The following is a 25,053-nucleotide window of genomic DNA, read 5'->3' as shown; positions in this document are numbered from 1 at the left end:
TGACCCTACATTTATGCGGGGTTAGCATGCATTTTTAAAACATTGAATTGCTAGTTTGTACGTGATCGCTTGGCTTAAAGTCAAATTAAAGGAACCTAGGTCAGTTGTCCAAAAATTATCTTTCTTAAGCGTGACCGAACTTTGTATTTTGTTGATTAGCACGTGAGGTGATGAAATCAATAAACATGTAAGGAAAATCATCACAATATAAATAAGGTGCAATATAATAAAGTAAATATTATACACCACCTAGAATGGACTAGATGCACAAAACCGCCTATAAGGACTAGGCGTGCAAATTGACTGAACTGTAAAGTGCGGAATTGTAAAGGTGCAATGTTGGAATAATAAAGCAATTAAATAAGCAAGGTTAGTGCATAAATAATCGAAATTGCAATACGGAAATTGAAAGATGTGATGTTGGAAATCCAAAAAAGAAACACTTGTTCAAGTATGACTTTGTTCCTCGTTGATTCAACTTTTTAGGAATCTAACTTTAAAATGAAGTTGTGCATTAAAAAGTATCATCAATTTTGAACTTGAATATTGAAATTATAACTTGAATATATAACTGGAATATTGAATGTAGGAATTGAATATTGAAATTAGGAGGTTTGATATTTAAAGATTAGAACTTTTATGCTAAAACATCTCATCTTTAATTAATGTGCTCCAAGATTTGAACTTGTTCTTATTGAAAGAGAGTTTTCTCCCATTAAAACATCATTGAACTTTGAATATTGAACATGGAACTTGAAATTCATGAGTTCTAGTTTGAAGAAGGAATTGCACTTCTTCAAACATCCTTGAACATTCATAAAGTTATGGTTGTTGTAAAACTAGTATGATGATTATACGAATCATTTTTAAGAATGAAAACCTTACTTACTAATCATGGTTTTAATTTGAAAAAAAACATTAAAGATTAGAATTTTGAACTTGTAAAGGGAGTATGGAAGATCATTTGAGGGGAGATTCAAGCATGAAACCCCTCAAGGATTACTCATTTTTGTATTTTCCTACTTAAGGTGAGTTATGAACTCACAAAACATCTTGGGATTACTTGAGATTTGATTAGAAACATAGAAAATAATAAAATATGAACATTTAGGGCCTCGGATTACACCTAGTTTTGCTAGTATGGTGCTTCCAAGACTTTTCCCCAATTTCTTTCGAAGACTTTTCCCCAACTTCTTTGATTTTTTAGAACTTTAGAATTTTTAGGAAACTTGTGGTTTTGGAAAATTTGTATTGTGGGAGAATTATTTCAGCATTATGACATTCTGATTCTTTGATTTTTTTTCTCCTCCACATTTGTATAAAAATGGAGGTATTTATAGGACAAGAGGCTGGAAAAGCCAGCAAGATCGGCGCTAGGCGTTGGCCTGCGCAAGGCGCAAAGCCCATATGGCGCCAGGGGCTGGATCTGCTGGAAGAAGGACGTTGCCGGTTGAACTTTAGGCGCGTTGGCACCCAAAGGACAACCGCCGTTTTTGGAGGGTTGCTAAGATGTCTTGTACTATTTTCTTGGAGGTTAAGGATGCATTTTACGTCTCTGAAAGCGGCGTTTTGTAGGTTTTTTGTACTGTTTTTGCTCGGTTTTGCAGGTCGGCGCCCGGGATGCTCGTTTTTGTGGGTCGAAGCCTAAGTTTGGATTACTTAATGGCATTTTTACTGAAAACGTGCCTCAGGGACTGATCGTGGGATCCATTTTGAGAGATTCTGTTTGGATTTTGAATTTTTATTTTGGAATTGCATTTTTTCACCAAGTTCCAGGATGGGAACGGACTTGGAAATTGGATTTTGGATAATAGGACTAGCTAGGAATAAGTTCATTGATTTTTAGCAATTGGGGCTTCTGTTCAGAGTTGCTCCAACCTTAGGCTAGTTGGGCTTGTCATCATCCCTAATGGGAACTCAAACTAGGTGTCTACGGACATTTAGTGAATTACTCCTAAATTTATGGCTATTTCACGTAAAAATCGATTTTTTTAATGTTTTCAATTTGACGTACGTGTGTTGTTTTAAGTTGTTCATACTTTGTATTAGTACATAAAAAATGGAAGTACGGAGTGTTTAACCCTTTATATGATATTATAATGTTATGAAATTTATTTTTAAAATATCATTTTTAAATTTTTATAGATTTCACACCAATGATCAAAGTTATAAACCGAGGGAAATACAAATTACAAATGGGGCGTATATAGACACTTAGTTTTAACCACTACGCCAAAATCTCATTTTTTTAATATTCAGTCTATATATTCACTCGTACCGTGTCAATTTTATTTAACTTGTTTGACACACAAGAACCATAACAATAACAATTAAACATGATCCACAAGTAAATTGTAACGATAGTGCAAAGTCATAGAGTCATAGCAAGAAACGATTCATGTCTTATCAAAATTGATAAAATTTGTAGACACAATTTTATGTCCATGAATCATAAGATCATTTACATCCAAATATGTAAAGCCCTTTGTTAGTTGTACTTGTGAGTTCTCATTAAATGCACCATGACCTCAATCAAAACCATACCACCAAATAACCAATTAAACATCATAAGAATCCAAAATGCAATTAAAGCAATTAATTGAAAGAGAAAAACTACATTGTACTACTTTCCAATTATAGTACATTGCTTACATAATTACAAAATGCATTTATTCTTAGTAACCAACCCAAACCAAACAAAAAACCATAACCAACCAAATTTAATAGCTTAGTAATAATGTTACATTAAACTTTGCTAAACCTTAGTAGAACAACTCTTCAAGAAAAGAAAATGGAAAAAAAAAACATACATTTGGAAGAAAACGAAACTTAATCAAACTCCTTAATTAATAAATTTACAGTTACATCATTGCATTCGACTGATTTGAGTAATGACCTTATTATTAGTATAAGAACATACCTTAAGTGGGCCCATTGCTTTAGCGGTTTCCCTTAATAGAAACTTCTGAACTTTTCCGGTGGAAGTCTTAGGCAGCTCCTCCTGGAAAACCACCGTCTTAGGCACCATGTAATGTGCCATCCTCTCCCTACAATAGTCGATTACCGCCTTCTCCGTAACCTCTTCATCACCTTTCCTCTTTAAGCTAAGGAATGCACAAGGTGTCTCCCCCCAAAACTCATCAGGGCGAGCCACCACAGCCGCCTCGTTCACCGCCGGGTGGGTGTACAACACTGCCTCAACCTCCACACTACTTATGTTTTCACCACCACTTATGATTATATCCTTGAGTCTATCCTTGATCTCTAGGTATCCATCATGGTGTATGACACCGACATCACCCGTTCGAAACCATCCGGTTCGGGTCATGGACTTGGATGTGCCTTCCGGGTCTTTCAGGTACCCTAGCATAACACTTCCTCCTCTTAATACAACTTCTCCTAAGGTGGAGCCATCTCTTCTCACTGCTTGACCCGTTATAGGGTCCAAAATATCAACCTCAGTCATCCCTAGCGATCCTACACCTTGTCTAGCTTTTAACCTAGCTCGGTCCTCGGCAGGTAGGCGGTCCCACTTGGCCTTCCATGCAGAGTTGACAACCAACCCACCCGTTTCAGTGAGCCCATACCCGTGACTAACCACAAACCCTAAGGACTCTGTCCGAAAGAGGACGGAGGCGGGTGGTGGGGCTCCAGCCGTAAGGATATGGACAGTGTTTTTTAAGGGTTTGGCGTTAGGAAGATTGGCTAACATGTTGAGCACCACGGGTGCTCCGCACATGTGGGACACATGGTGGTGTTGGATGGCATTATAGACAGTGGGAGCATCGAATTTCCGGAGACAGATATTCTTTGCCCCCACTGCGGCCATCCCCCATGTTAAGCTCCATCCGTTAGCATGGAACATGGGTAAGGTCCATAAGTAGACGGGCTGCTTTGGAACCGACCATTCAAGGAGCGTATCAAGTGCTAAAAGGTAATTACCTCTATGACTGAGGACTACTCCCTTAGGGGAGTTAGTGGTTCCAGATGTGTAGTTAAGAGCGATTGCATCCCACTCGCTCTTAGGCCGAACCCACTCGAAACCCGGGTTACCTCCGTCCACTAATTGGTTGTAGTTAGCAACCATGTTTGTTCCCTTGATACTACCATTGGTATTATCATCAGTGTTGTCTTCTTTGATGAGGATGATGAGAGGATGAGGTGCACCAGGTGGGAAAAGAGAGAGAGCACGGACAAGTAGCGGGTGAAGAAGATGGTCAACAAAAACAAGCTTAGATTCACTGTGGCGTAACAGAACCGAAAGCGTACGAGGGTCTAGGCGGGTGTTGATATTGTTGACGATAGCCCCCGCCATAGGAACCGAGAACTGAAGTTCGTACATGGCAGGGATATTCGGGGCTAAGACCGATACCACGTCCCCTTGCTTGATACCAAGGGACTTGATGGAGGACGCCGCCTGTAGACATCGTTGATGAGTTTGGTCCCAAGTATAAGTGGTCGTCACACTACCACCACCATTATTATTGTTGTTGTTATTATTATAGACCAAGGCTGGGCAGTCCACGAACGCGGTGGCCGCTCTTTCTAAGAAGTGGATAGGTGTAAGAGGGACTGAATTTGGTCGGAATGGTATGAGCATTTCCATGAAAATTAAAGATAATCTAAGTTGAAACAAGAAATATCGGCCGGAGGTTGTTTTTCTTTTAAGGGTAGAGAAAAAATTCAAGTGAAATACTAGAAATAGGAAATATTTGTTGAAACTTTGTATTGATTGTATTTCAGCTTTTGTTTGGTGTTTTGCCTTTAATTGTTTAATATAATTACGTTGGCGTAGGGTTTTTGTTTTGCTATTTATGATGTGTTTGGTTGGAGGGGAAATAAAATAGAGCTATTGAACGCAATCTTAAAAAATAAGTTTTTGAAATTTGATATTTCATGTTTGGTTGCCAAAGTACATATATATATATACAAAATGGAAATATAGAGGGATGATACTATCACAACTTACAAGAGGGGAGACGGAAGAAAGGAGGTGAGCAATTTGTAAGACACTAAATATGCATTTACAACTAAATGTTTTGACATTCATCTTTTATTTATTACAATTCAGATGGATGTCAACCTTGTTGATTACTCCCTGTGTCCCTTAATACTGGCATTGTTTTAACTTTTTGCACTATTTACATTAATTTACTTTGAGCCTATTTTATTTCTAGTATGTGAAAATAAATATTAGTATATAATATATTGTTGGCTTATCTTAATATATATTTTCAAAATATTAATATTATTATAAGTTTTTATAATATATAATTAAAGATATTGGTGGTCATAATTGTGCATTATCAAACGTGTCTAATTAAAATGGGCGAATAGTAAAGGACAGAGGGAGTATAATATAAGAAGGTGGAACCCATATAATTAAACTCGAGACCTGTTAAGATCAAATAATCAATATTTTCTATATCACCGCCTTACAACAAAAAAAATGAAAAATGAACTTCTTTTAGTTGTGAAATTTAATTAATGTTGAGAAATGATGTTTTGGAGACGGTATAGCCTATAAATACATATAGTTAAGTTTCCCTTGCATGCATATTCATAATTGATCGAATAAGAAGTTACTCAGTCCTCCCATTCCCTCTTAGAGCGTGTCTACTGAGCAATTTGCCAGTTCATGCACAAGGCACAAGTAGATGGACTACATACGCAGTAGCACCGCCCATAACAATAATACTCCGTCTCCGTATCTACTTCCCTACTTCTCTCCTCAACCATTTATTTCAAAGTTGTACTACACTACTACTACATAAGTTGTAACACATGCCAGATGTTTTAAACAATGGCCGTGGAATTCATACTACATCCTACACGTAGTAGGACATTTAATTACACTGCTAGTATTTAAAATGTGCAGACGTGTAGTGACTACTGACTAGTGGTTAAATGATAAATGCATCCTTTTTTATTTTTATATAACTTGTCTTCCAATGACGGTTTTTTAACAGTTTATTTGGCCAAGTAGATGAAATAATGAATTTAATATAGTTCTAGCTGCTATACGTAGTATATTCATTTTAAATTTTGATCTTCTTTAAAAGTCGGTCCATAAGCAAAGGACCGAGGCCCAATTACAAGTATAAAGGTCCAGCAATCTATCTATCTATCTATTACTCCCTCCGTCCCTTAATACTCGACTTGTTTTGACTTTTTGCACTATTCACATAATTCACTTTGACCCTATTTTATTTATAGTATATGAAAATAAATGTTAGTATATAATTTATTGTTGGCTTCATCTTAATATATATTTTCAAAATATTAATATTTTTATAAGTTTTTATAATATGTAGTTAAAGAAATTGGTGGTCAAAATTGTGCATCGGCAATCGTGTCCGGTCAAAACAGGTCGAGTATTAAGGGACAGAGGGAGTATATTAAAAGAGAGGAAATTAATGTGGAGCTGACAAATGTCACTCTCTGATTGCCTCTTTTATAGATATAAAAAAAATTTAAAATAGAATAGTTTGTTAACATTTTCCTTATAAAGTATTTGATTCTATTTTCCTAAGAAAAATATGTTATTCTATACATGTGAAATATTTTGTAAAATCTTTTCTATATTCTGTTAACAAATATAACCAATATGATTATCTTTTTATAAAACAATTAATCCATTATACGGAGTACTCCGTACATATTAAGATATTTATATAAAAAAAGGTTTAGAGTAATCTACTAATTTGTACTTACATAATATATTAGAATACAAATAAATTAGAAAACTAATACAATATGAATAAGAGTCTATAAAAAAGGTTACCATACTACTCCATAATATTTTAGCTACTAAACGATAATTATAGCCGTCAATTTATATATTATACTAAAAGATAGGAAATTAATACGGTGATGATAAATGTCACCCTCTGATTCACCCCTCTTTTCATATAAATTAATTTGAATCAAAATATTTTATTTACTATATGGGAACTAATACTCTAGGTACAAAAAATTATAAATGATAAAATAGAAGGAAATTTATCCAGCTCTATAATGCCAAGTTTTACGTTTCTTATGGAATTATAATAACATTATATTATTATTTTTCCATTCTCACGCAAATAACAAACTATTCCAGAAACAATACAAACACATATGTGTAATATTCAGCTACAGAAATATTATGTGTGCAATTGCTTATTAAAAAATAATAATAAAAGAGACACTAAGTATGACACATGTCATCTCATTGTGTGCCTTTCACTTTTTTTAATTTTTTAAGTTAGTAAAAAATTGTCTATAGAAGAAAAAAAATACACAGAGTATATAGTATTACCGATTGTTATACAAAATTAACGAGAAATTATTACCAAACTTAGAATATTCAAAGTATCAACTTTATCATTTATCAAAAAAAATCAACTTTATCAATTACTTATTTGTTTTAATTTGAATCTCCTAATAAAACATATACTTATAGAACATAAAAATTAATACGGAGTACTCGGTATAAATTTTTTACCATGGATATGTTATATTTTGGTCAATGAGGATTAATTTTTTAATCTCATTTAAAACTTTTGCTATAAATATGTACTTACGAATTACAGTTACACTTGGTTTATGTATACATATAATCTTCTTATTTATAAAATCAAGCTAAAACCATTGTGCTCATAATTTTAGGTATATATTTATTTTTCCTCCTACGTAGTTGCTTAATTTAACAAGTCATATACAACTCATACATTTACAAAAACCTGTGGATATAAGTATAAACTAGCTTAATTAATAGGTAAAGTCTTACGTGGATGCTAACGAAGACCCGAGATTAAAAAAAATATAAAGTTTCAAGAGGTAATAAAAAATGACTTAGATATAAACATCATAGTAGAAAATCAAATATGTATATCATAGATCTTTCACCTTAGAAAGAAAAAAGAATCACCTATATTAAGAAAAGATCACCTAGCTAGGTTATACGGGAAATATGTAAGACTACACTATATTTTAAGCTAAAAATAGATCATTCATATTATAAGACCTTAAACTAGCTATATGACACAAGACTATTTCATAATATTTTACAAACTAAATATCTAGGTGTTGATTTTATAAATGTAACACAACCATAAAGATATTGATTACCTAGACTATACGGTAAAAAATACTCACAGATAAAGAAAAGTTATTTAATTATATCATAAATCTTTCAACTTAGAAAGAAAAAAAAATCACCAATATTATGAAAACATCACCTAGGTTATACGAGAAATAGGTAAGACTACACTATATTTTAAGCTAGAAATAAATCATATTATAAGACCTTAAACTAGCTATATGACACAAGACTATTTCATAATATTTTACAAACAAAATATCTAGGTGGTGATTTTATAAATGAACACCACCATATATAAATATATTGATCACCTAGACTATACGGTAAAAAGTACTCACAAATAAAAATAAATTAATTTAAGGGATTTGGGAGTACGTTAAGAATTAATTAAAGTTCCAAAGGGCCGGGGAAAAAATCATCTAGATTATACGGAAAATAAGTAAGATTACACTACAGAGTACTATTTAAGTTAGAAACAGAACATTTATATTACAAACTGTATGACACAAGACTATTTCATAATAATGATTTACACACAAAATATCTAGGGGTGGTTTTATAAATGTAACGCCACCATAAAGATAATGATCACCTAATACTCTAATACGCTAAAAAACTAACTAATAAAAGATTTTAATTTAATTTTAGGGATTTATGAATACAGTAATTAATTGAAGTGCCAAAATTTATTCGCATAGACAAAGAGGGATGGCAATGGGCCGGATTCGGATTGGGTGGAGCTTCACCTGCATCCACCAGTTTATCAATCTCCTCCACCCGCATCCATTAGTCACCCTCATAACCCATCACATGTGTCCACCCATCCATCATCCGCATATGAAACAGGTAGATCGGATGATAGCGGATGAATGGTTTATTTTTTTAAAAAATACATTAACTTCTATATAGTCATTTTCATCAATAAAAAATTATTTTATACGGAGTATAAAAAATAACAACAAATGCTTTGAAAAAAATAATTTGCAACAAGAATTAAAAATATTTTCTTGAATACGGTTATTGCTTACATATTGTAATGTTTTTTTATTTACTCAATTACTCTAATCAACCAAACGAATTACAAAGACTCTAGAATAGAGTTTTAAAATTCAAAAATCTCTTATATATATATATAAAAATAAAATTAGTCTAGGGTGGGTTTGAGGGTGGCCTGTGAGGATACACGGGAGGGGGGTGATGAAGAGAGGATGAATTCTATTTTGTACTTCTCAAGACGGGGATTAGGAGGGGTGGGTATCGTTCGTATCGTGGATGGAGGGGGTGAAGATGAGAATTGTAGGAGGTTACGGGTGTGCAACCCCTATCCGCCTTAAAGTCATCTCTAACTGAATAAAGTAAATGGTGTGGGAGGTGTTAAGTGATCAGGTAATAATCGATATTGATGAGGCGATTGTGCGAGTTTTAAGGGGGTATTACTACGAACTATCAAAATGAAGGGTGGGTGAGATAACTTTATGTTTAACACATGTGGTGAATGAGAATGAAAATTAATAATTTTGTTTATGTATCTTATTTGTTTCAATTGTTTTAATAAATAAGACACCGAATGAGCAATAACTAATCTATCCATCATTAACTTTAAATTGGAGAATATCAATAAACACTATTTTGATGATAGTTGTCTATATATTTCATAAAAATTTATATTTGGATTAGAAACCGTGCATCGGATACTATAATAGTTGAAAGCTAAAAAGACGGAAGTTCCAAATACTAACAACGGAGCTACAGAACCACAAATCAAAGGCCGAGCACCAGCTAGCATGAGAATGAAGCGGATCAATGGAAACGGTTAAGGATGATGTGACATAATTAGCTTAGTAAATTCCTAGCTGTAGCATAATCTGGTTTCTAAAATCACCTTTATGTATTAAAGTGTTGCCTGTTCGGCGCCAGAGTACATATTTTCCAAAGCATACAACAATTTAAGTATAACTCCCTTGTGATTTTATGTTTATCCCGTTTCATTTTTATCAAACAAATATTTAAGACATATTTAATTAAGGGTAATCCTCTAAGCATCTTGATCACTCTATAAGATAAGATGTTATTTTTTGTTTGTTTTTAGCATAAACAAGTACATAATTGGTGCAATAATACTCAAATTTTTGACAACTGACTTTAACTGCAAAGTACAACTTTTTCGGTTTTAGATCATTTAGAGTTTTAAAATAACTTTACAATGTGGAGTTTGAAACTTTTAGAAACTATATACACACACACAAAAAAAAAACCTTTTAGAAAGGTACGTACTTCAGAATTAAGTGGAATCATATAGTGATGAAATGCAAGAATAAATGTAGGTTTATCGAATCGGTTTATATTGATTGGTGATGTGGGCTTGAACAAATCTCCCACAAAGCCCAAAGATGCAGCCTACGACTCATACTGATCAGATGGGCCCAGGCCTGGAAAGAAGGCCCAAAGTCCTGCTACTCCACCAGAGTAAAGACAGAGCCCCATTGGGCAAAGCCATTGTCTTTAAAAGCCGGTCCAAATATGGGAGGCCCATCATTGCAGGCCAAAGGCCACGTGTCCTAAATCCCCAAGGGGCACGTGTCCCATAGTTAGGGTTGAGGGTGCAGTCCCCAAGGAACCCTAGCACTATAAATAGCTCAGATCCCAAGGTAAAGGGTATTAAATTCTTGCCCAACAACAACAAACTTATCTTTGCTCTGCCTTCTCTCTACAAATTACTTATCTCTCTAACTTATACTTACTTAAGCATCGGAGGGAATATTCCTACGGGAATATTCTTGTTTTGCAGGTTGCCAGAAGTTCGTGCCAAGTCATACTTGATACCTCCGAGGAGCGCGTGCCACATCAGCACCGTAAAAGTTCCCACAACATTTGGCGCCGTCTGTGGGGAGGTACAGTGTCATGGCTGAACTTCAAACTGACTGCGGAAAAACTAAGGGTAAATCAGAACTCCCAGCCAGAAAAGGAGTGTTTAAGGATGGGTCCAACACTCAATGTGACACGGCAGCTAGCCAGCCTGCTGCCGAAATTCCTATTCGACCCTTGCTGGATGGTCCTCACGGAGTCAATCCTAAGCATGACAATGGTAGGACGGTAGAGTTTCTGTCAGGAGATTCTGACTCGCCTATGAGGAGACGCAACATGGAGGAAGCTAGTCGGCATGTCAAGGAGGTTCGTCCAGGAAGAAGGACGAGACGAATCTTGCAGAAGAAAAATGCGGACCGTTACTCTCTAGAGGCTCCTGTAAGACAGCATGGGAGCGTCGCTCGAAGGAAGAATGACTGTGGCTCCGAAGAAAAAAGGGGGCGAAGGAGGACGTCCTCTAGAGGTCCCTTTAAGTTTAATACGGCTCTTGGCGAGATCCTCCTTGCGGAAGGACCAAGTCTGGGAATAGAACCGTCCCCCCGACGATCGTCCACCTCCTGCCCACAAGTACCTTTCTGTGCTTTTCACAACGACGAAGGGCATGACACCCAAAGTTGCCGGATGTTGAGGAAGTTATTAACTGATCGCGTGGCTGAAGGACACCTTCGCCAGTACGTCCATCTAGAGGACGCACATGAAGAAGCGAGCCCCACCTCTAAGTACGCAAATGAAAGAATTATGGTAATATCAGGAGGAATAGCGGCAGGAGAACCATGTAAGGAGGGACGACAAAAAGGTCCACCTCATCTTCGCCCAGCACAGAAGAACCTACCCTCTGTAGAAATTTCCGAAGACGACTATAGAAGGGCGGCCGCGCCATATGATGATGATCCTCTGGTTATCGAGGTTAAGGTGGCTAATCTTAAGGTAAAGAGAGTACTGGTGGATACGGGAAGCTCGTCTGACATAATCAGTCTGCAATGCCTGCGGAAATTAAGGCACAATCCAGGAGACATAGAAAGAGTTTATGGGCCCTTGGTAGGATTCGGGGGGAGCATCGTTCGTCCAATTTGTTCCATGTTGCTGCCGGTTTCTTTTGGAATTCCCCCAGTAGTCAAAGAAGTTGTCATCAGGTTTATAATAGTGGAAAATCTCACCACATTCAACATCATACTTGGTCGTCCAACACTCAACGACCTAAAAGCTGTGATCGTCCCACATTTACTATTGGTAAAATTTGTCGGAAGTAACGGACGCGTTGGATCTCTCTATGGAAATCAACATTTGGCCAGGGATTGTTACTTGTCGACATTGGAGCCAACGGCCTGGGGAGCTTCTCCAAAGGGAAAGGAGCAAACTAAACCTCCAGCGAGTCGCCGTAAAACCCGGGAAATACCGACAGAGCACAATGCAGAAAGACGACCTGAGCCAGTGGGAGCACTTTATGACATAATTCTGGACTTAGCGGATCCGTCTCGAACAGTCCCCAATGGGGTCCACCCTGACGACCCCATGTCAGCAGCATTAGTGCAACTACTCCAAGAATATAAGGAGATATTTGCCTTCACGGTAGAGGAGATGCCCGGTATAGACCCGGCGGTGGCCGTGCATAAGTTGAATGTGGACAGTACTGTGAAGCCAGTACGACAAAAGAAAAGGAATCATGGAGAAGCAAGAAATTTGGCCACCGCTGCCGAGGTTAAGAAACTAATGGATGCAGGCTTCATACGCCCATGCCAGTACCCAGACTGGGTAGCCAACGTAGTCCTGGTACCCAAGCCCAATAAGAGGTGGAGAATGTGTGTTGATTACACTGATCTCAATAAAGCATGCCCTAAAGACAGCTTCCCACTGCCGAAGATAGACCGACTCGTCGACTCCACCGCTGGACATGCCATGATGAGCTTCATGGACGCCTACTCCGGATTCCACCAAATTCCATTATGGCCCGAAGATCAGGAGAAGACGTCTTTCGTCACGGAACAAGGATTGTACTGCTATAAAGTAATGCCGTTCGGTTTAAAAAATGCCCCTGCTACCTTTCAACGGTTGATAAACACAGTTTTCATAAAGCAGCTGGGGAGGAATATAGAAGCCTATATTGACGACATGATTGTAAAAAGAAAGCAGAAGAAGGATCATCTTGACGACTTGAGAGAAACCTTTGAAACCATCAGGACATACCAGATGAGACTCAATCCCAAGAAGTGCATATTTGGGGTATCTTCTGGCAAGTTCCTTGGCTTCCTGATTGACGAAAGGGGCATTGAAGCAAATCTGGACAAAGTGCAAGCGGTCATTGATATGACGTCGCCAAAGACGGTTAAAGACGTGCAACGCCTCACTGGGTGTCTCGCCGCCTTAGGACGATTCTTATCTAGAGCTGGAGACAAGTGTCACTACTTTTTCAGTACCATAAAAAAGGGCACCCAGTTTGAGTGGACGACGCAAGCTGAGGCTGCCTTCCTCCGCCTAAAAGAACATCTGCACACCTTGCCACGGCTGGTCAGCCCTCTCTTGGGGGAAGTTTTGTATCTGTACCTTGCCATCTCAGAATACGCGCTAAGCTCCGTCTTGCTTACAGAGAGGGAGGGAACACAACTACCTGTGTACTTTGTCAGTCACATGTTGCAGAATGCTGAACTCAAATATCCAACGGTCGAAAAATTTGGTTTTGCTCTGTTCTTGGCTAGTAAGAAGCTTCGTCCATATTTCCTGGCCCATCGATTGGTAGTATACACGGATCAACCGCTTAAGCGACCTTTCACCAACCTTGAAGCGTCAGGAAGAATGCTCAATTGGGCAATTGAGCTTCACGCGTTTGATATCTCGTATGAGCCAAGGAAGGCAATAAAGGGACAGGCATTTGCTGACTTCATCGCGGAACTGACCAAGTCACCCTATTTGAAGAATGAAAAAACTCAGTGGATAGTGCATGTGGACGGCTCTGCTACTCAGAACGGGCCAGGAGCCGGCATTATCTGTGAGTCACTAGAAGGCGATATCTATGAATATGCAATGCGATTCAACTTTCAGGCGTCAAACAACGAAGCCAAATACGAAGCCCTGATATGTGGAATTCAGATGAGCAGAGCCGCAGGGGCAGCAGACGTCCTAGTTTTGTCTGACTCTCAATTAATTGTCAGTCAGGTCAAAGGAGAGTACGAGGCTAAGGACGAGGCCATGATAAGATATTTGGAAAAAGTCCGCCAAGAAGCCCAACAGCTGTCTAACTTTGAAGTAAAACACATCCCCCGGTCTGAAAACAACAAGGCAGACGCTTTATCTAAACTGGCAAGCTCAGCATCCTGCGACACGCCACGTCATGTATTCTGGGAGGTAAAACAGTCCAAAAGCATTGACGCCTCGAGAATAGACATCTTGGATCGAACAGCCACCTGGATGGATGACATTGTCAACTTCAAAATGAATGGAGTACTCCCTGACGATCCCAAGCAGGCAGAAAGATTACAAAAGAAATGTACATGGTTTGAGATATGGAATGGAACACTATACAAAAAAGCCTTCTCACGGCCACTTCTCCGCTGCGTAACCCCCGAGAAGGGGCAAGAGGTACTGGAAGATCTTCATCAGGGATTATGCAGCTCCCACATAGGAGGGAGGGCCCTGGCCGAAAAAACTTTAAGAACTGGATACTATTGGCCCACTCTCAAAGAAGACGCCCTCAATATGGTCAAGCGTTGTGATAAATGCCAACGATTTGCTCACCTAATTCGACGACCAACACAGAAACTGACGCCAATCACCAGCCCTATACCTTTTGCCAAATGGGGGATGGACTCATTAGGCCCCTATACAACGGCGCCAGGAGGACTGCGTTATGTAATAGTAGCCGTCGATTACTTCACTAAATGGGTAGAAGCTGAGGCTTTAAAGAACACTAAAGCACAGGATGTGAGAGCATTCATCTGGAAAAACATAATCACAAGATTTGGCGTGCCTCAGTCTATCGTCTTCGACAATGGGCCACAATTCAAGACGCCCATATTAGAAGAGTGGTTGGCCGACCATGGTATCACATCATGTTTTGCATCAGTAGGACGCCCCCAAGCTAACGGACAAGTAGAGGCATTCAACAAGATTATCTCTGAAGGGATGAAGAAGAAGCTTGATGAGGCAAAGGGTTTATGGGCCGACGAGTTACCCAATGTTTTATGGTATATACGGACCACGGCAAAAAATTCCACAGGAGAAACACCATTCTTGTTAGCCTATGGGGCTGAAGCCGTCCTACCCATTGAAATGTGCGAACCCACCCTGCGCATCATGTTGTTTAATGAAGATGCCAATTGGGAAATGATGAAGGCGGTTTTGGATTTCTTACCAGAAACCAGAGGGAATGCGGCTCTACGACAGCAGCTATACAAACTCCGCATGACAAGGGAATACAACAAAAGGGTTTCTAGAAGAATACTTAAAGTTGGAGATTTTGTGCTTAGGAAAATGGAAGCCGTCGGACGCGCCAATGAACAAGGAAAACTCACCCCTACTTGGGAAGGTCCGTGAGATTTACGAGGAGGTTCGAGACGGAACATACCGGATCCAAGACATGCAGGGACGTCCGATTTTGCGTACTTAGAATGCGGATAACCTCAAGAAGTACTTTTTCTAGATTGACACTTGTCTAGATTATATGCATTGTAAAGACGTCTAGAGCCTAGACGCACCGTGTAGCATGTTTTAAGCATTAAATGAAAAATTCACTGCAAGCCGGTCTTGCTGGGAAATCCTTGTGAAAAGAATGTCATCAAAACTCTCGGAGAAATGCAAACTAATGCTCTCCCAAAAAGACTAGTCGTTCAAAGGCCTAAGAAGTGGCCCAGACTAGCACCCTCACTAGGCTGATCACCTAGAACACAGGGGTTACACATTCCTAACACAGCTATATAAAGTAGCGAAAGACCTTGGCAAAAAGACCAGGGAAGACATCTGACGACTCAAATTGGGGGCGTCGGACGTAATCATAAAAAAATATATGATGAAAGCTAAAAAGCAGTAAGACGTTCAAAAGGGCATCATGTCATTCCCAAAAAGTTAGCCATAATTACAAGAATTATGCACAAAAGACACCAAGCATGGCGTCAAAAGAACATGTGAAAAAAAAAACAAAAACACATTAATAAAAACAAAGACGCGTAGGAACTCATTCCTCATCCTCGCTGGGCACGAACTCAGGAGGGGTGCGTCCTTCCCTTTGAGTCTTCTCCACCTCAATCTGATAGGTGAGAAACTTCTCAAACCAGCTGAAGGGACGTTCGCTTGCAAATTCAGCATTCCATGCAAGCTCCATACCTCTTCGGATCGATTTCTCACCCAGCATGGCCGACTGGTCGAGGACGCTCTGTGACGAAGCGACTTCCTTGCTAGCCGCCTCCAGTTGAACCTCCAACTCCTTAAACTGAGTCTCCAGACGAGAAAACTCAGCCTCTTTCTCCTTTATCTTCTTGGAAAGATCCTCCATTTCAGAAAAGTTCTGATCAATATGCAGGAGACGAGTTGTGTTCTCAGCATTTTGAGAGGCCAGGGCGGTAGTCACAGCGTCAATCTGTTCCCTCCTGTCTAAGCGAAGCTTCTCCAGTGCAGCAAAATGCTGGTCACCACACTGACTGGCTAGAAGACGGTGACGAGCTTCTTCATGCACCAAAGCAGTGCGCCACTTTTTCAGCGAGTCCAGCTGAATGAACATCTACGCAAAAATAGTAAGTCAAACAAAAAGAAACGAGTGTGTAAAAATAAAGGTATAACGAAACTTACGTCCAGCGCCGAGGACTGCATGGCGGCAAGCATATTCTCGGCCGCCTCAGGAAGAGTATCAGCATATTGGGGAGGAATGGCACTGCGCATCAGCGTCATTATCTTCCTACGGTCATGAGAATTGAACCCGCCTGAAGAAGGGATCTGATCCAATTCAGCATCTATGTCTTTCTGAGGATCGGGAATTTCTATGGGAAAAACAACGGCCTTAGAATCCCTGGGGGAAACTATAGAACTGCTAGACGAGGAACAGCAGGTGGTTACGATGTTGGAGTAAAACTTACCCCTAGAATTCCTAGCTCTCTCCGCCGCCCTCAGAGGGATGTTGCGGCGAACGACTTCAGGAATCCCCGCAAGAGGATCAGCTGTCCCTCCAGTTTTCTCCAAGCTAGGAGAAGCAGATGCAGCCTTGGGGACGGCAAACTCCTTAGAAGCCTTCGACGTCATTGACTTGAAGACGGGTTTCCCTGTGCCGCCAGCCCTGCGTTTGGAAGTAGGAGCCGCGTCCGTGCTCGCCTTCCTCGTCTTCCCAAAAAAAAAAAAAATTATGATGAATAAAAACAAGTTGTAAACAACAAAGGAAATCACGTCTGAAGATTTAATCAATACCTTCTCCTCCTCAGCAGGAGGGGGAGCCATTTGCTCATGAATGGCTTGCTCGGCTGCCTGCTGACGCTTCCAAGCTCTGAAGGTACCGGCGTCGAGTACCTTCGCCAACCAAGACGGCCTGTCCATTTGGCCTTTGGAGGCATCATCCAGCTGACCCAAGGCCTCGTCTGACAAAACGAAATAAAGACATTAGTGCGGTTTTGATTAAACAGAAGAATTTGAAGTATAGATACATTACCTCTCGGCATATACGGACACAGGCCTACAGCCAAGAGGAAAGTGGGATTGCTCAGTTGATTCAGATGAGGCAACCACCCCTCGGGTATGTAGACCGTCTTGTCCTTGATGACGAGCGGCTTGACCAGGAACAGCGACGAGATCCGCTCCCAGAGCTCGGCGGAGATGGGAGGTAAAGAAGCACCTTTCCCAACGAAGTTGGGCTTGGCATTCCAACGTCTCATCCTCTCCCACATCTCCAGATTGGTGGTTTTGATAACCACCCACTTCTTCCTCCAGTGATGCCACTTAGACGCCTTCCCCATCACCGTCCGATAGGCCCCTTTGTATGTAAGAATCAGCCAGCCCGCGGCGGCTTTCGAAACTTGGGACATAGAGGCGATTCTTAGGAACGCCGGAAGAGAAGGGGTGATGCCGGCAAGCTCGCAGCGAGCAATATAGCCAAACACACCCGCCCAGGAGTTCGGGGACATTTGGCACAGGCCAATATTGAAGCTGTCCAGCAACTCCACCACAAAGGGGTGAGGGGGGAATCTCATACCCAGCTTCAAAAACGAGCCGTAAACGGCGAACTCTCCTTTCACCAGTCCAAAGCTGGTGCAATCCATGCCAGCCGGCATGCGGAATTTATACTCTGAACCTAGATTCAGAGACGCCCCATAGGCTTTCCCCTCTAGAGTGAGGAAATTCAGCCACGTCTGAAGTGGGAAGATGGCGCTGGGATGAAGGTGACCTTCCTCCCCACCTGACGTACTAGCCGGCGCGGCATCAGTGCTTTCTGGGACGTCCTCTATAGGAGAAGAGGATTCTCCTTCAAACTGCTCCTCGTCTTCTATTCGCGCCATTAAATCCTGCAACAAGCCAAGACTTGCCTCAAAACAGGGACAAACTTGAAAACAGAAGACGTCAAAGGGACAAGATGACGCCTTCAGTTTGACGAGACCCATGCAAGACTAAGAAGAAAATTTGGAAGAATCAAAATCGACAAACACATTTTTCCAAAGAAAACATTTACCTGATAAATCAAAAGGGAGTTTGTGAAAGAACTTGGATGAAGAACTGCAAGAACACGACTTTGAAGATCGTGGCGGTGCTACGGTGGATGTCGGTGGATATAAGACGCCGGAAATCGCTTTCTCCTATTTGCTCTCAAGTGATCACTGGAAATAAGGGGGAAAATCACTCAAATTGGCCACTTATTTATAGAGGGGTAAGAAATGATTACCCCTGCCACGCGTCATCACCTTGTTGGACACTCCAAGAGCAGTGAAAACTAACGTCTGTTTTCACTCCTCATGAGGGGCAAATGATGTGGGCTTGAACAAATCTCCCACAAAGCCCAAAGAGGCAGCCTACGACTTATACTGATCAGATGGGCCCAGGCCTGGAAAGAAGGCCCAAAGTCCTGCTACTCCACCAGAGTAAAGACAGAGCCCCATTGGGCAAAGCCATTGTCTTTAAAAGCCGATCCAAATATGGGAGGCCCATCATTGCAGGCCAAAGGCCACGTGTCCTAAATCCCCAAGGGGCACGTGTCCCATAGTTAGGGTTGAGGGTGCAGTCCCCAAGGAACCCTAACACTATAAATAGCTCAGATCCCAAGGTAAAGGGTATTAAATTCTTGCCCAACAACAACAAACTTATCTTTGCTCTGCCTTCTCTCTACAAATTACTTATCTCTCTAACTTATACTTACATAAGCATCGGAGGGAATATTCCTACGGGAATATTCTTATTTTGCAGGTTGCCAGAAGTTCGTGCCAAGTCATACTTGATACCTCCGAGGAGCGCGTGCCACATCAGCACCGTAAAAGTTCCCACAACAATTGGTACTTCATATAAATCATTAATCAATAAAATTCAGTGGCTCTGATTCCTCTCTTATCTTAATGAAATGAAAATTTATACCTAGTATTTAAAACGGATTTTTCAACAAATGACCCTGAAGTTTGCCTTAATGCACCAAATACCGTTAAACTTTCCAAAATGCACCGAATCCCTCTGAGGTTTTAAAAAATAACACAAAATGCCCTTAATGAGCATTTTCCGTCCATTCCGTCAAATCCCCGTTAGCGTGAATTTACCTTTTTGCCCTACTCAACCATTTTCTCTACTAATCCGAATATTAACTTAATACTTAAACCCCACAAAATTAATTATCTATTATTCTCTAAAAACAAAAACTCAAAACTTTTTTTTGGGCTTTCTTTCACTTATACTACTCCTCTTCTTTCCCTTCATGCCATCAATCATCAATCACCATCTTCTTCTTTTTCTTCTTCTTCTTCCACCACCATCATCTCTAAAGCACTATACTAATAATTCAGCGTCCTCGAACATCTACTCACTTGATGAGTGCATGCAATGCTCATTCATCAAGTGAGTCACACAATTTATCTCATCCTTTGATATTTTAAACAAGTCAGATTATAATGTAAGAGATAGAAATCCACCAATTTTCGTAATTCTGTCCATATAAAAGGTGTAGCATCACTACTTAAACAATGGATCTGATTGAACGGGATTTCTTCTGAAACTAGAGTTTAATCCCTAATAAACTCTGTTGGAAACAATGCAATGAAAGAGTTTTATCATATTGTGAAAAAGTCCCATATTGGTGGAAATGAAAAGTGGCATTTTTAAGTGGAGTATTTAAAGGAAAGGGTTTTGTCCCACATGGAAAGAAAATGAACTTTTCTCCTTGTTTAAATATAGGGAAGTGTTGTTTACTTCTTGAAGTGCTTCCCCTAGTGGTTTGGGCTAAGAAGGGAATCCCCACACGCGCGCCGCCGTCCGTCCGGTTCGTGTTCGTGGCACGTGGCACGTGGCACGTGGCACGTGGCACGTGGCACGTGCGCGGTGTGGTGTGGCCTTCTTTTTGGGCCAAGTCGTAACTGACGGTCCAGTTATTATGAGACCGTTCAGTTACGTATAGGGATGGCAATGGGTAGGGTCTAGTAATACCCGGACCCTAATTTTTTGACATATACCCATACCCTACCCTTACCCTATAGGGTCTAAACACTACAAGAAATTGTACTATTAATGACGGGAAATCCCGTCGCGAAAGGTCAATAATCGTTGATTAACGACGGGATTTCCTGTCGCGAGCCCGTCATAAAAGGGGGCCGTCGTTAATAGAAATCCCATCGTAAATCCAACGTAAACCCGTCGTAAAAGACTTTTGCGACGGTTATTCCCGTCATTGTTTGGTTGTTAGCCCCGTCGCAAAAGGCTTTTGCGACGGGATTTTTGACCCGTCGTAATTAGGTTGTCGTTAAAGATACAAATTCTTGTAGTGAAAATTATAAGACCCTTACCCGGACCCTATGGGTCCAACAGGGTATGGGTAGGGTCTAGGGTCTTATGCGGGTCTGCGTTAAACTATAACTTTTATTTCCTTTTTTGTATGCAATTGTATGTAATATGCAAAAATAATACAAGAACAACGATTAATAAGGCATTTTAAAACAAATAAATAGCTAGTCTTCAAAAATTATCCTTGTCTTTCCTTAAACACAATACATCTTAAAGTACGAAGCTCATAAGTTACAAAATCCCACATTCTTAACTACACAACATTAATGTTAATAAATAGGCATCCTTTCAGTACTTTAGTAGTAGTTATCGTCCATATCATCATCTACTCCTTCATCAAGATCCTACAAAAAAAGTGAAGTACATAAAAATAACAAAATTTAAGCGGGTCTAAATATAGGGTATGGGTAGGGTATGGGTCTTAAGGGTCCGTGGGTAGGGTATGGGTAGGGTATGGGTCTTAAGGGTCCGTGGGTAGGGTATGGGTAGGGTAAGGGTCTGAAAAATTAAGACCCTTACCCTACCGTAAAGAAAACAGCATATGCCCATACCCTACCCTTACCCTATAGGGTCTAAAAAATAAAGACCCATACCCTAATTTTAGGGTAGGGTCCGACAGGGTCCGGGTAGAATCCTGGACCCGCTGCCATCTCTAGTTACGTAGCTCACTCCACATTCTTCAATAAAAAACGTAACGGTCGCATTTATTAAGGAAACGGTTCCTTGATTCTCGCTTCCGTTTTAATTGCGAATTAAACTTCAGATTTTCGGTTACAAGTGTTTTAAATGTCCCATTTGAATTCTGATCTTTTGGTTTTATTTCAATAATAAATTCTGATTTTCGGTTACGATTTTTGGTTCCTATATAAATCAACTTTGGGAATCAGTTGAGACACACCGAAATACAATTCTCCTCTTCATCTCTTCTCTGTTTTATTCTGGGCATACTATGAGTTCCTAGTTCGTTTTATTCGAGTGCACGTTAAAACGAATTGCTGTGTAAAATCTTGGGGGGCAACGCCTATTACGATTGCACCATAGTCGGGGCGAATTTTGCTTCTAAGACAGTGTTTTATAACACGTCACAGCTTTACATAAATTAAATATTCGGCCCACATTACATTCACATTTTCGGATTTTACAGTATTCTTTCCTACAAACTCTTGGGAAGCAAGCAAGCCAACCGACCAAAGGCACAAGGCCTTGGAAGGCCAACTCGCACGGATTATCCACAACGCGCGCATAGGTGCTTGGCCTTAGGTCGCGATGTGCAGCGAGCTGTCGCTGCTGCTTTGTGCTTCTCCGCGCGCGTCCAGCGAAGGCCATGCGCCCGTTGTTGATTTGCACTATATATGTAGTGTGTAACACCCTGATTTACTAACTTTAAATAAATAAGAAAAATAAAAGACTTTTTAAAAAATTGCGGAAGCTTATACCTAAATCGGAGGTATCACCGCTACACTTTGACCACATTGTCAAGTGCTAAGGCTTACAAAACTCAAACTATCACAACTCCATTACTAGGTGATGTATTTACAATTGTATAACTGAAAAGTATTAAACTATCATAAAAGACTAAACGATAACACTTGAGCTCCTTCAACTTGTAATTGCGATCCTGCACGACCAATCTGCTCCAATCAATATTGACTGCTCATCATAGAGGACAAACACCAAAAGGGTCGTCGCAAAGCCATCATAAGAAGAAGATCGACATGGCCATAAACACACATAGAAAATAAACACACGTCAGCAAAAAGCTGAATCACCTTTAATAAAAGCATACCAATATAGAATAATACTCTCTCATTTAAACAACGTAGTATGAAACTACGTTACACGTATAATTCCAAGGGTATGACTAACTCCATACTCTAAAATATAGATCTTATCAAATATGAGCTCAAATTATACCTCGAATATAATAATGTCATCCTTCCTCACTAGTCACTAGACTTACTTAAACCAATAGGTGTCATGCGCGCTCTTTGTTCTATACCTAGTCTTGGACATGGGTAATTCGAACGAATAAACCAACAAGTATAAAAACTTAAAATTCTCAATAGTTGCTAAACAGACTCTCTGAGTCCAGACTACTTTTGGACCAAATTCCACTATGAGGATATTAGAAAATAATAAAGATTGTATCTGACTCCTCTACTAATTAATGGTTATCATCTCATTACCAACATGCCAAGGACTAAGGTATATATAACGCTGAACCTCAAACCAAGAATATATAATTATTTTCAACCGTCCCCTCATAATATGATCAAAACTCATTAACAGGAAATACTGCATTCTTCTCAATAATAGCACAAGTTCCTAAAGTAATCCGAAACATAACAAAGTAATTCGATCCTCTATATACTTCTCCAACGTTACTCGTCTTTTGCAATAAATCTTGTTCCAAAAAATTACTCTTAGTTGATCTGTACATAATAATACCACTAACTCCAAAACCTTATCTCACTTTGACCTATTTTTCAAAAGAAATTTACGGAACTTTAACAAATCCGAAGCTATAATACTGTAGCACTCTAGCTATTAAACACATACATATAAATCAAACAATCTACTCATAAATATATATTTTTGAACAAAACACTTACGCATATGAACACAAGATAAGAGTTCACCTAATAAATAGACAATTTCAATCATATATTAAAAATACAATTACAGATAGAGTAAATAAGTAATCTCATAATATTATACAACTTCAAGAGATAAACGTGTGTATTACGTATAATAATAATTCACACAAACAACCAAAAATATTAGGCGCGTGTGATTACCTCCCGTGACGAATAATATATAATCAAACACCGAAACTAGTATGGAAAAACATGTGACGACTCATTCGGTCATATCGGCGACATCACTACAAAAAATTGTACCATGAACGACGAGAAATCCCGTCGGTAAAGGCCAATAACTGTTGATTAATGACGGGATTTTCTATCGCGAACCCGTCATAGAAAGGAACCCTTGTTAATGGCAAATCCCGTTGATAACCCGTCATAAAAGACATTTGGGACGGTTGTTCCCGTCTTTGTTTGGTTGTTAGCCCCGTCGCAAAAGGCTTTTGCAATTAGATTTTTTACCCGTCATAATTAGGTTGTCATTAATGATACAAATTCTTGTAGTGCATCTTAATTTATTTGCTCAATGAAAAATTGTCAACGGGAAAATATGACATAAGGAACAGAAAGCTCAGTGGAAATTGTGTTGATCATGCAAAGGTAATTCATGGTGATGATGATAATCAAAATATCAAGAATTATTAATGAAGTAGGCAAGAAGATGAGTATAACGGAATCTCACGCAAGCAACACAAAACCCAAGGAGAACGACTGACCCAAAAGGGTAAAAGTAATTTTAGGGTTAACAGAATATATATATATATGTGCTCATAATTGTTGGGGATTACAGTTAAATACATAACATAATAACAACAACCCCAAAGTCAGGAATCATGTATAAAAGTACAGATCAAGCAGACTTACGTTTGTAGCGTGGTTTCCCTAGATTCAACATATCAGGAACACGAACAAGAACTCCATACGTTGTTCCTCCACTTGGTTCACCTACACGTTCAGATCCGTCTTGAGATCGATGGCTTAGAAGTCACTCAAGATATTTGCTCTTTGGGAAGAACACTCTAATGCAGGCACAAAGAGAATTAGGGTTTCTCTCTTACCTTAGATTAGAATAATCTTGTTGCCTTAGGTGGGGAAAACATCTATAATAGGTTATTAAAATAACCTTTCTAATGGACCAAGCTAACTGGCCAAGCACAAGGCTCAACCGGCCAGCAAGGCCCACGAGGAGTGCGAGCAAACGCAGCTAGCTTGCTGCTGGGCTGCGGGCCACAATGCAGCAGCTGCTGCCCTTTTGTGCACGCATCCAAGCAGCCAAGGCCATGGGCCAGCTTTGCAATCATGCGTGTTGCGCCCATGCTGCTCGGCTGCGCGTTGTGGGCTTCGGCCTGCAGTGTGGGTTGTGCGCGGGGAGTGCTCGCGTGTGTGGGTGTGGCCGTTCAAGGCCCCTTGGTCTTGGCCGGTTACACCTAATATAAAATTTAGGTTATATTATTTCCACAGACACACAACAATCTGTTTTGCAGTAACCCTAAACCTAATTCCTAAATTACGTTGTTT

General features: G+C 39.8%; 1 protein-coding gene across 1 annotated transcript; it reads right to left on the bottom strand.

The window, feature by feature from the left end:
* Positions 1 to 2,699: 2,699 nt before the first annotated feature.
* Positions 2,700 to 4,988, bottom strand: LOC110794041 (2-methylpropanoate--CoA ligase CCL4-like). Its single transcript, XM_021998976.2, has one exon. The coding sequence runs from the start codon at positions 4,604 to 4,606 to the stop codon at positions 2,867 to 2,869; it is 1,740 nt and encodes a 579-aa protein (XP_021854668.1). The 5' UTR covers positions 4,607 to 4,988; the 3' UTR covers positions 2,700 to 2,866.
* Between the last annotated feature and the right edge of the window lie 20,065 nt (positions 4,989 to 25,053).

This window comes from Spinacia oleracea, chromosome 4 (assembly GCF_020520425.1).
Source record: "Spinacia oleracea cultivar Varoflay chromosome 4, BTI_SOV_V1, whole genome shotgun sequence".
NCBI lineage: Eukaryota > Viridiplantae > Streptophyta > Magnoliopsida > Caryophyllales > Amaranthaceae > Spinacia > Spinacia oleracea.
This window is presented reverse-complemented; position numbering and strand designations above follow the sequence as displayed.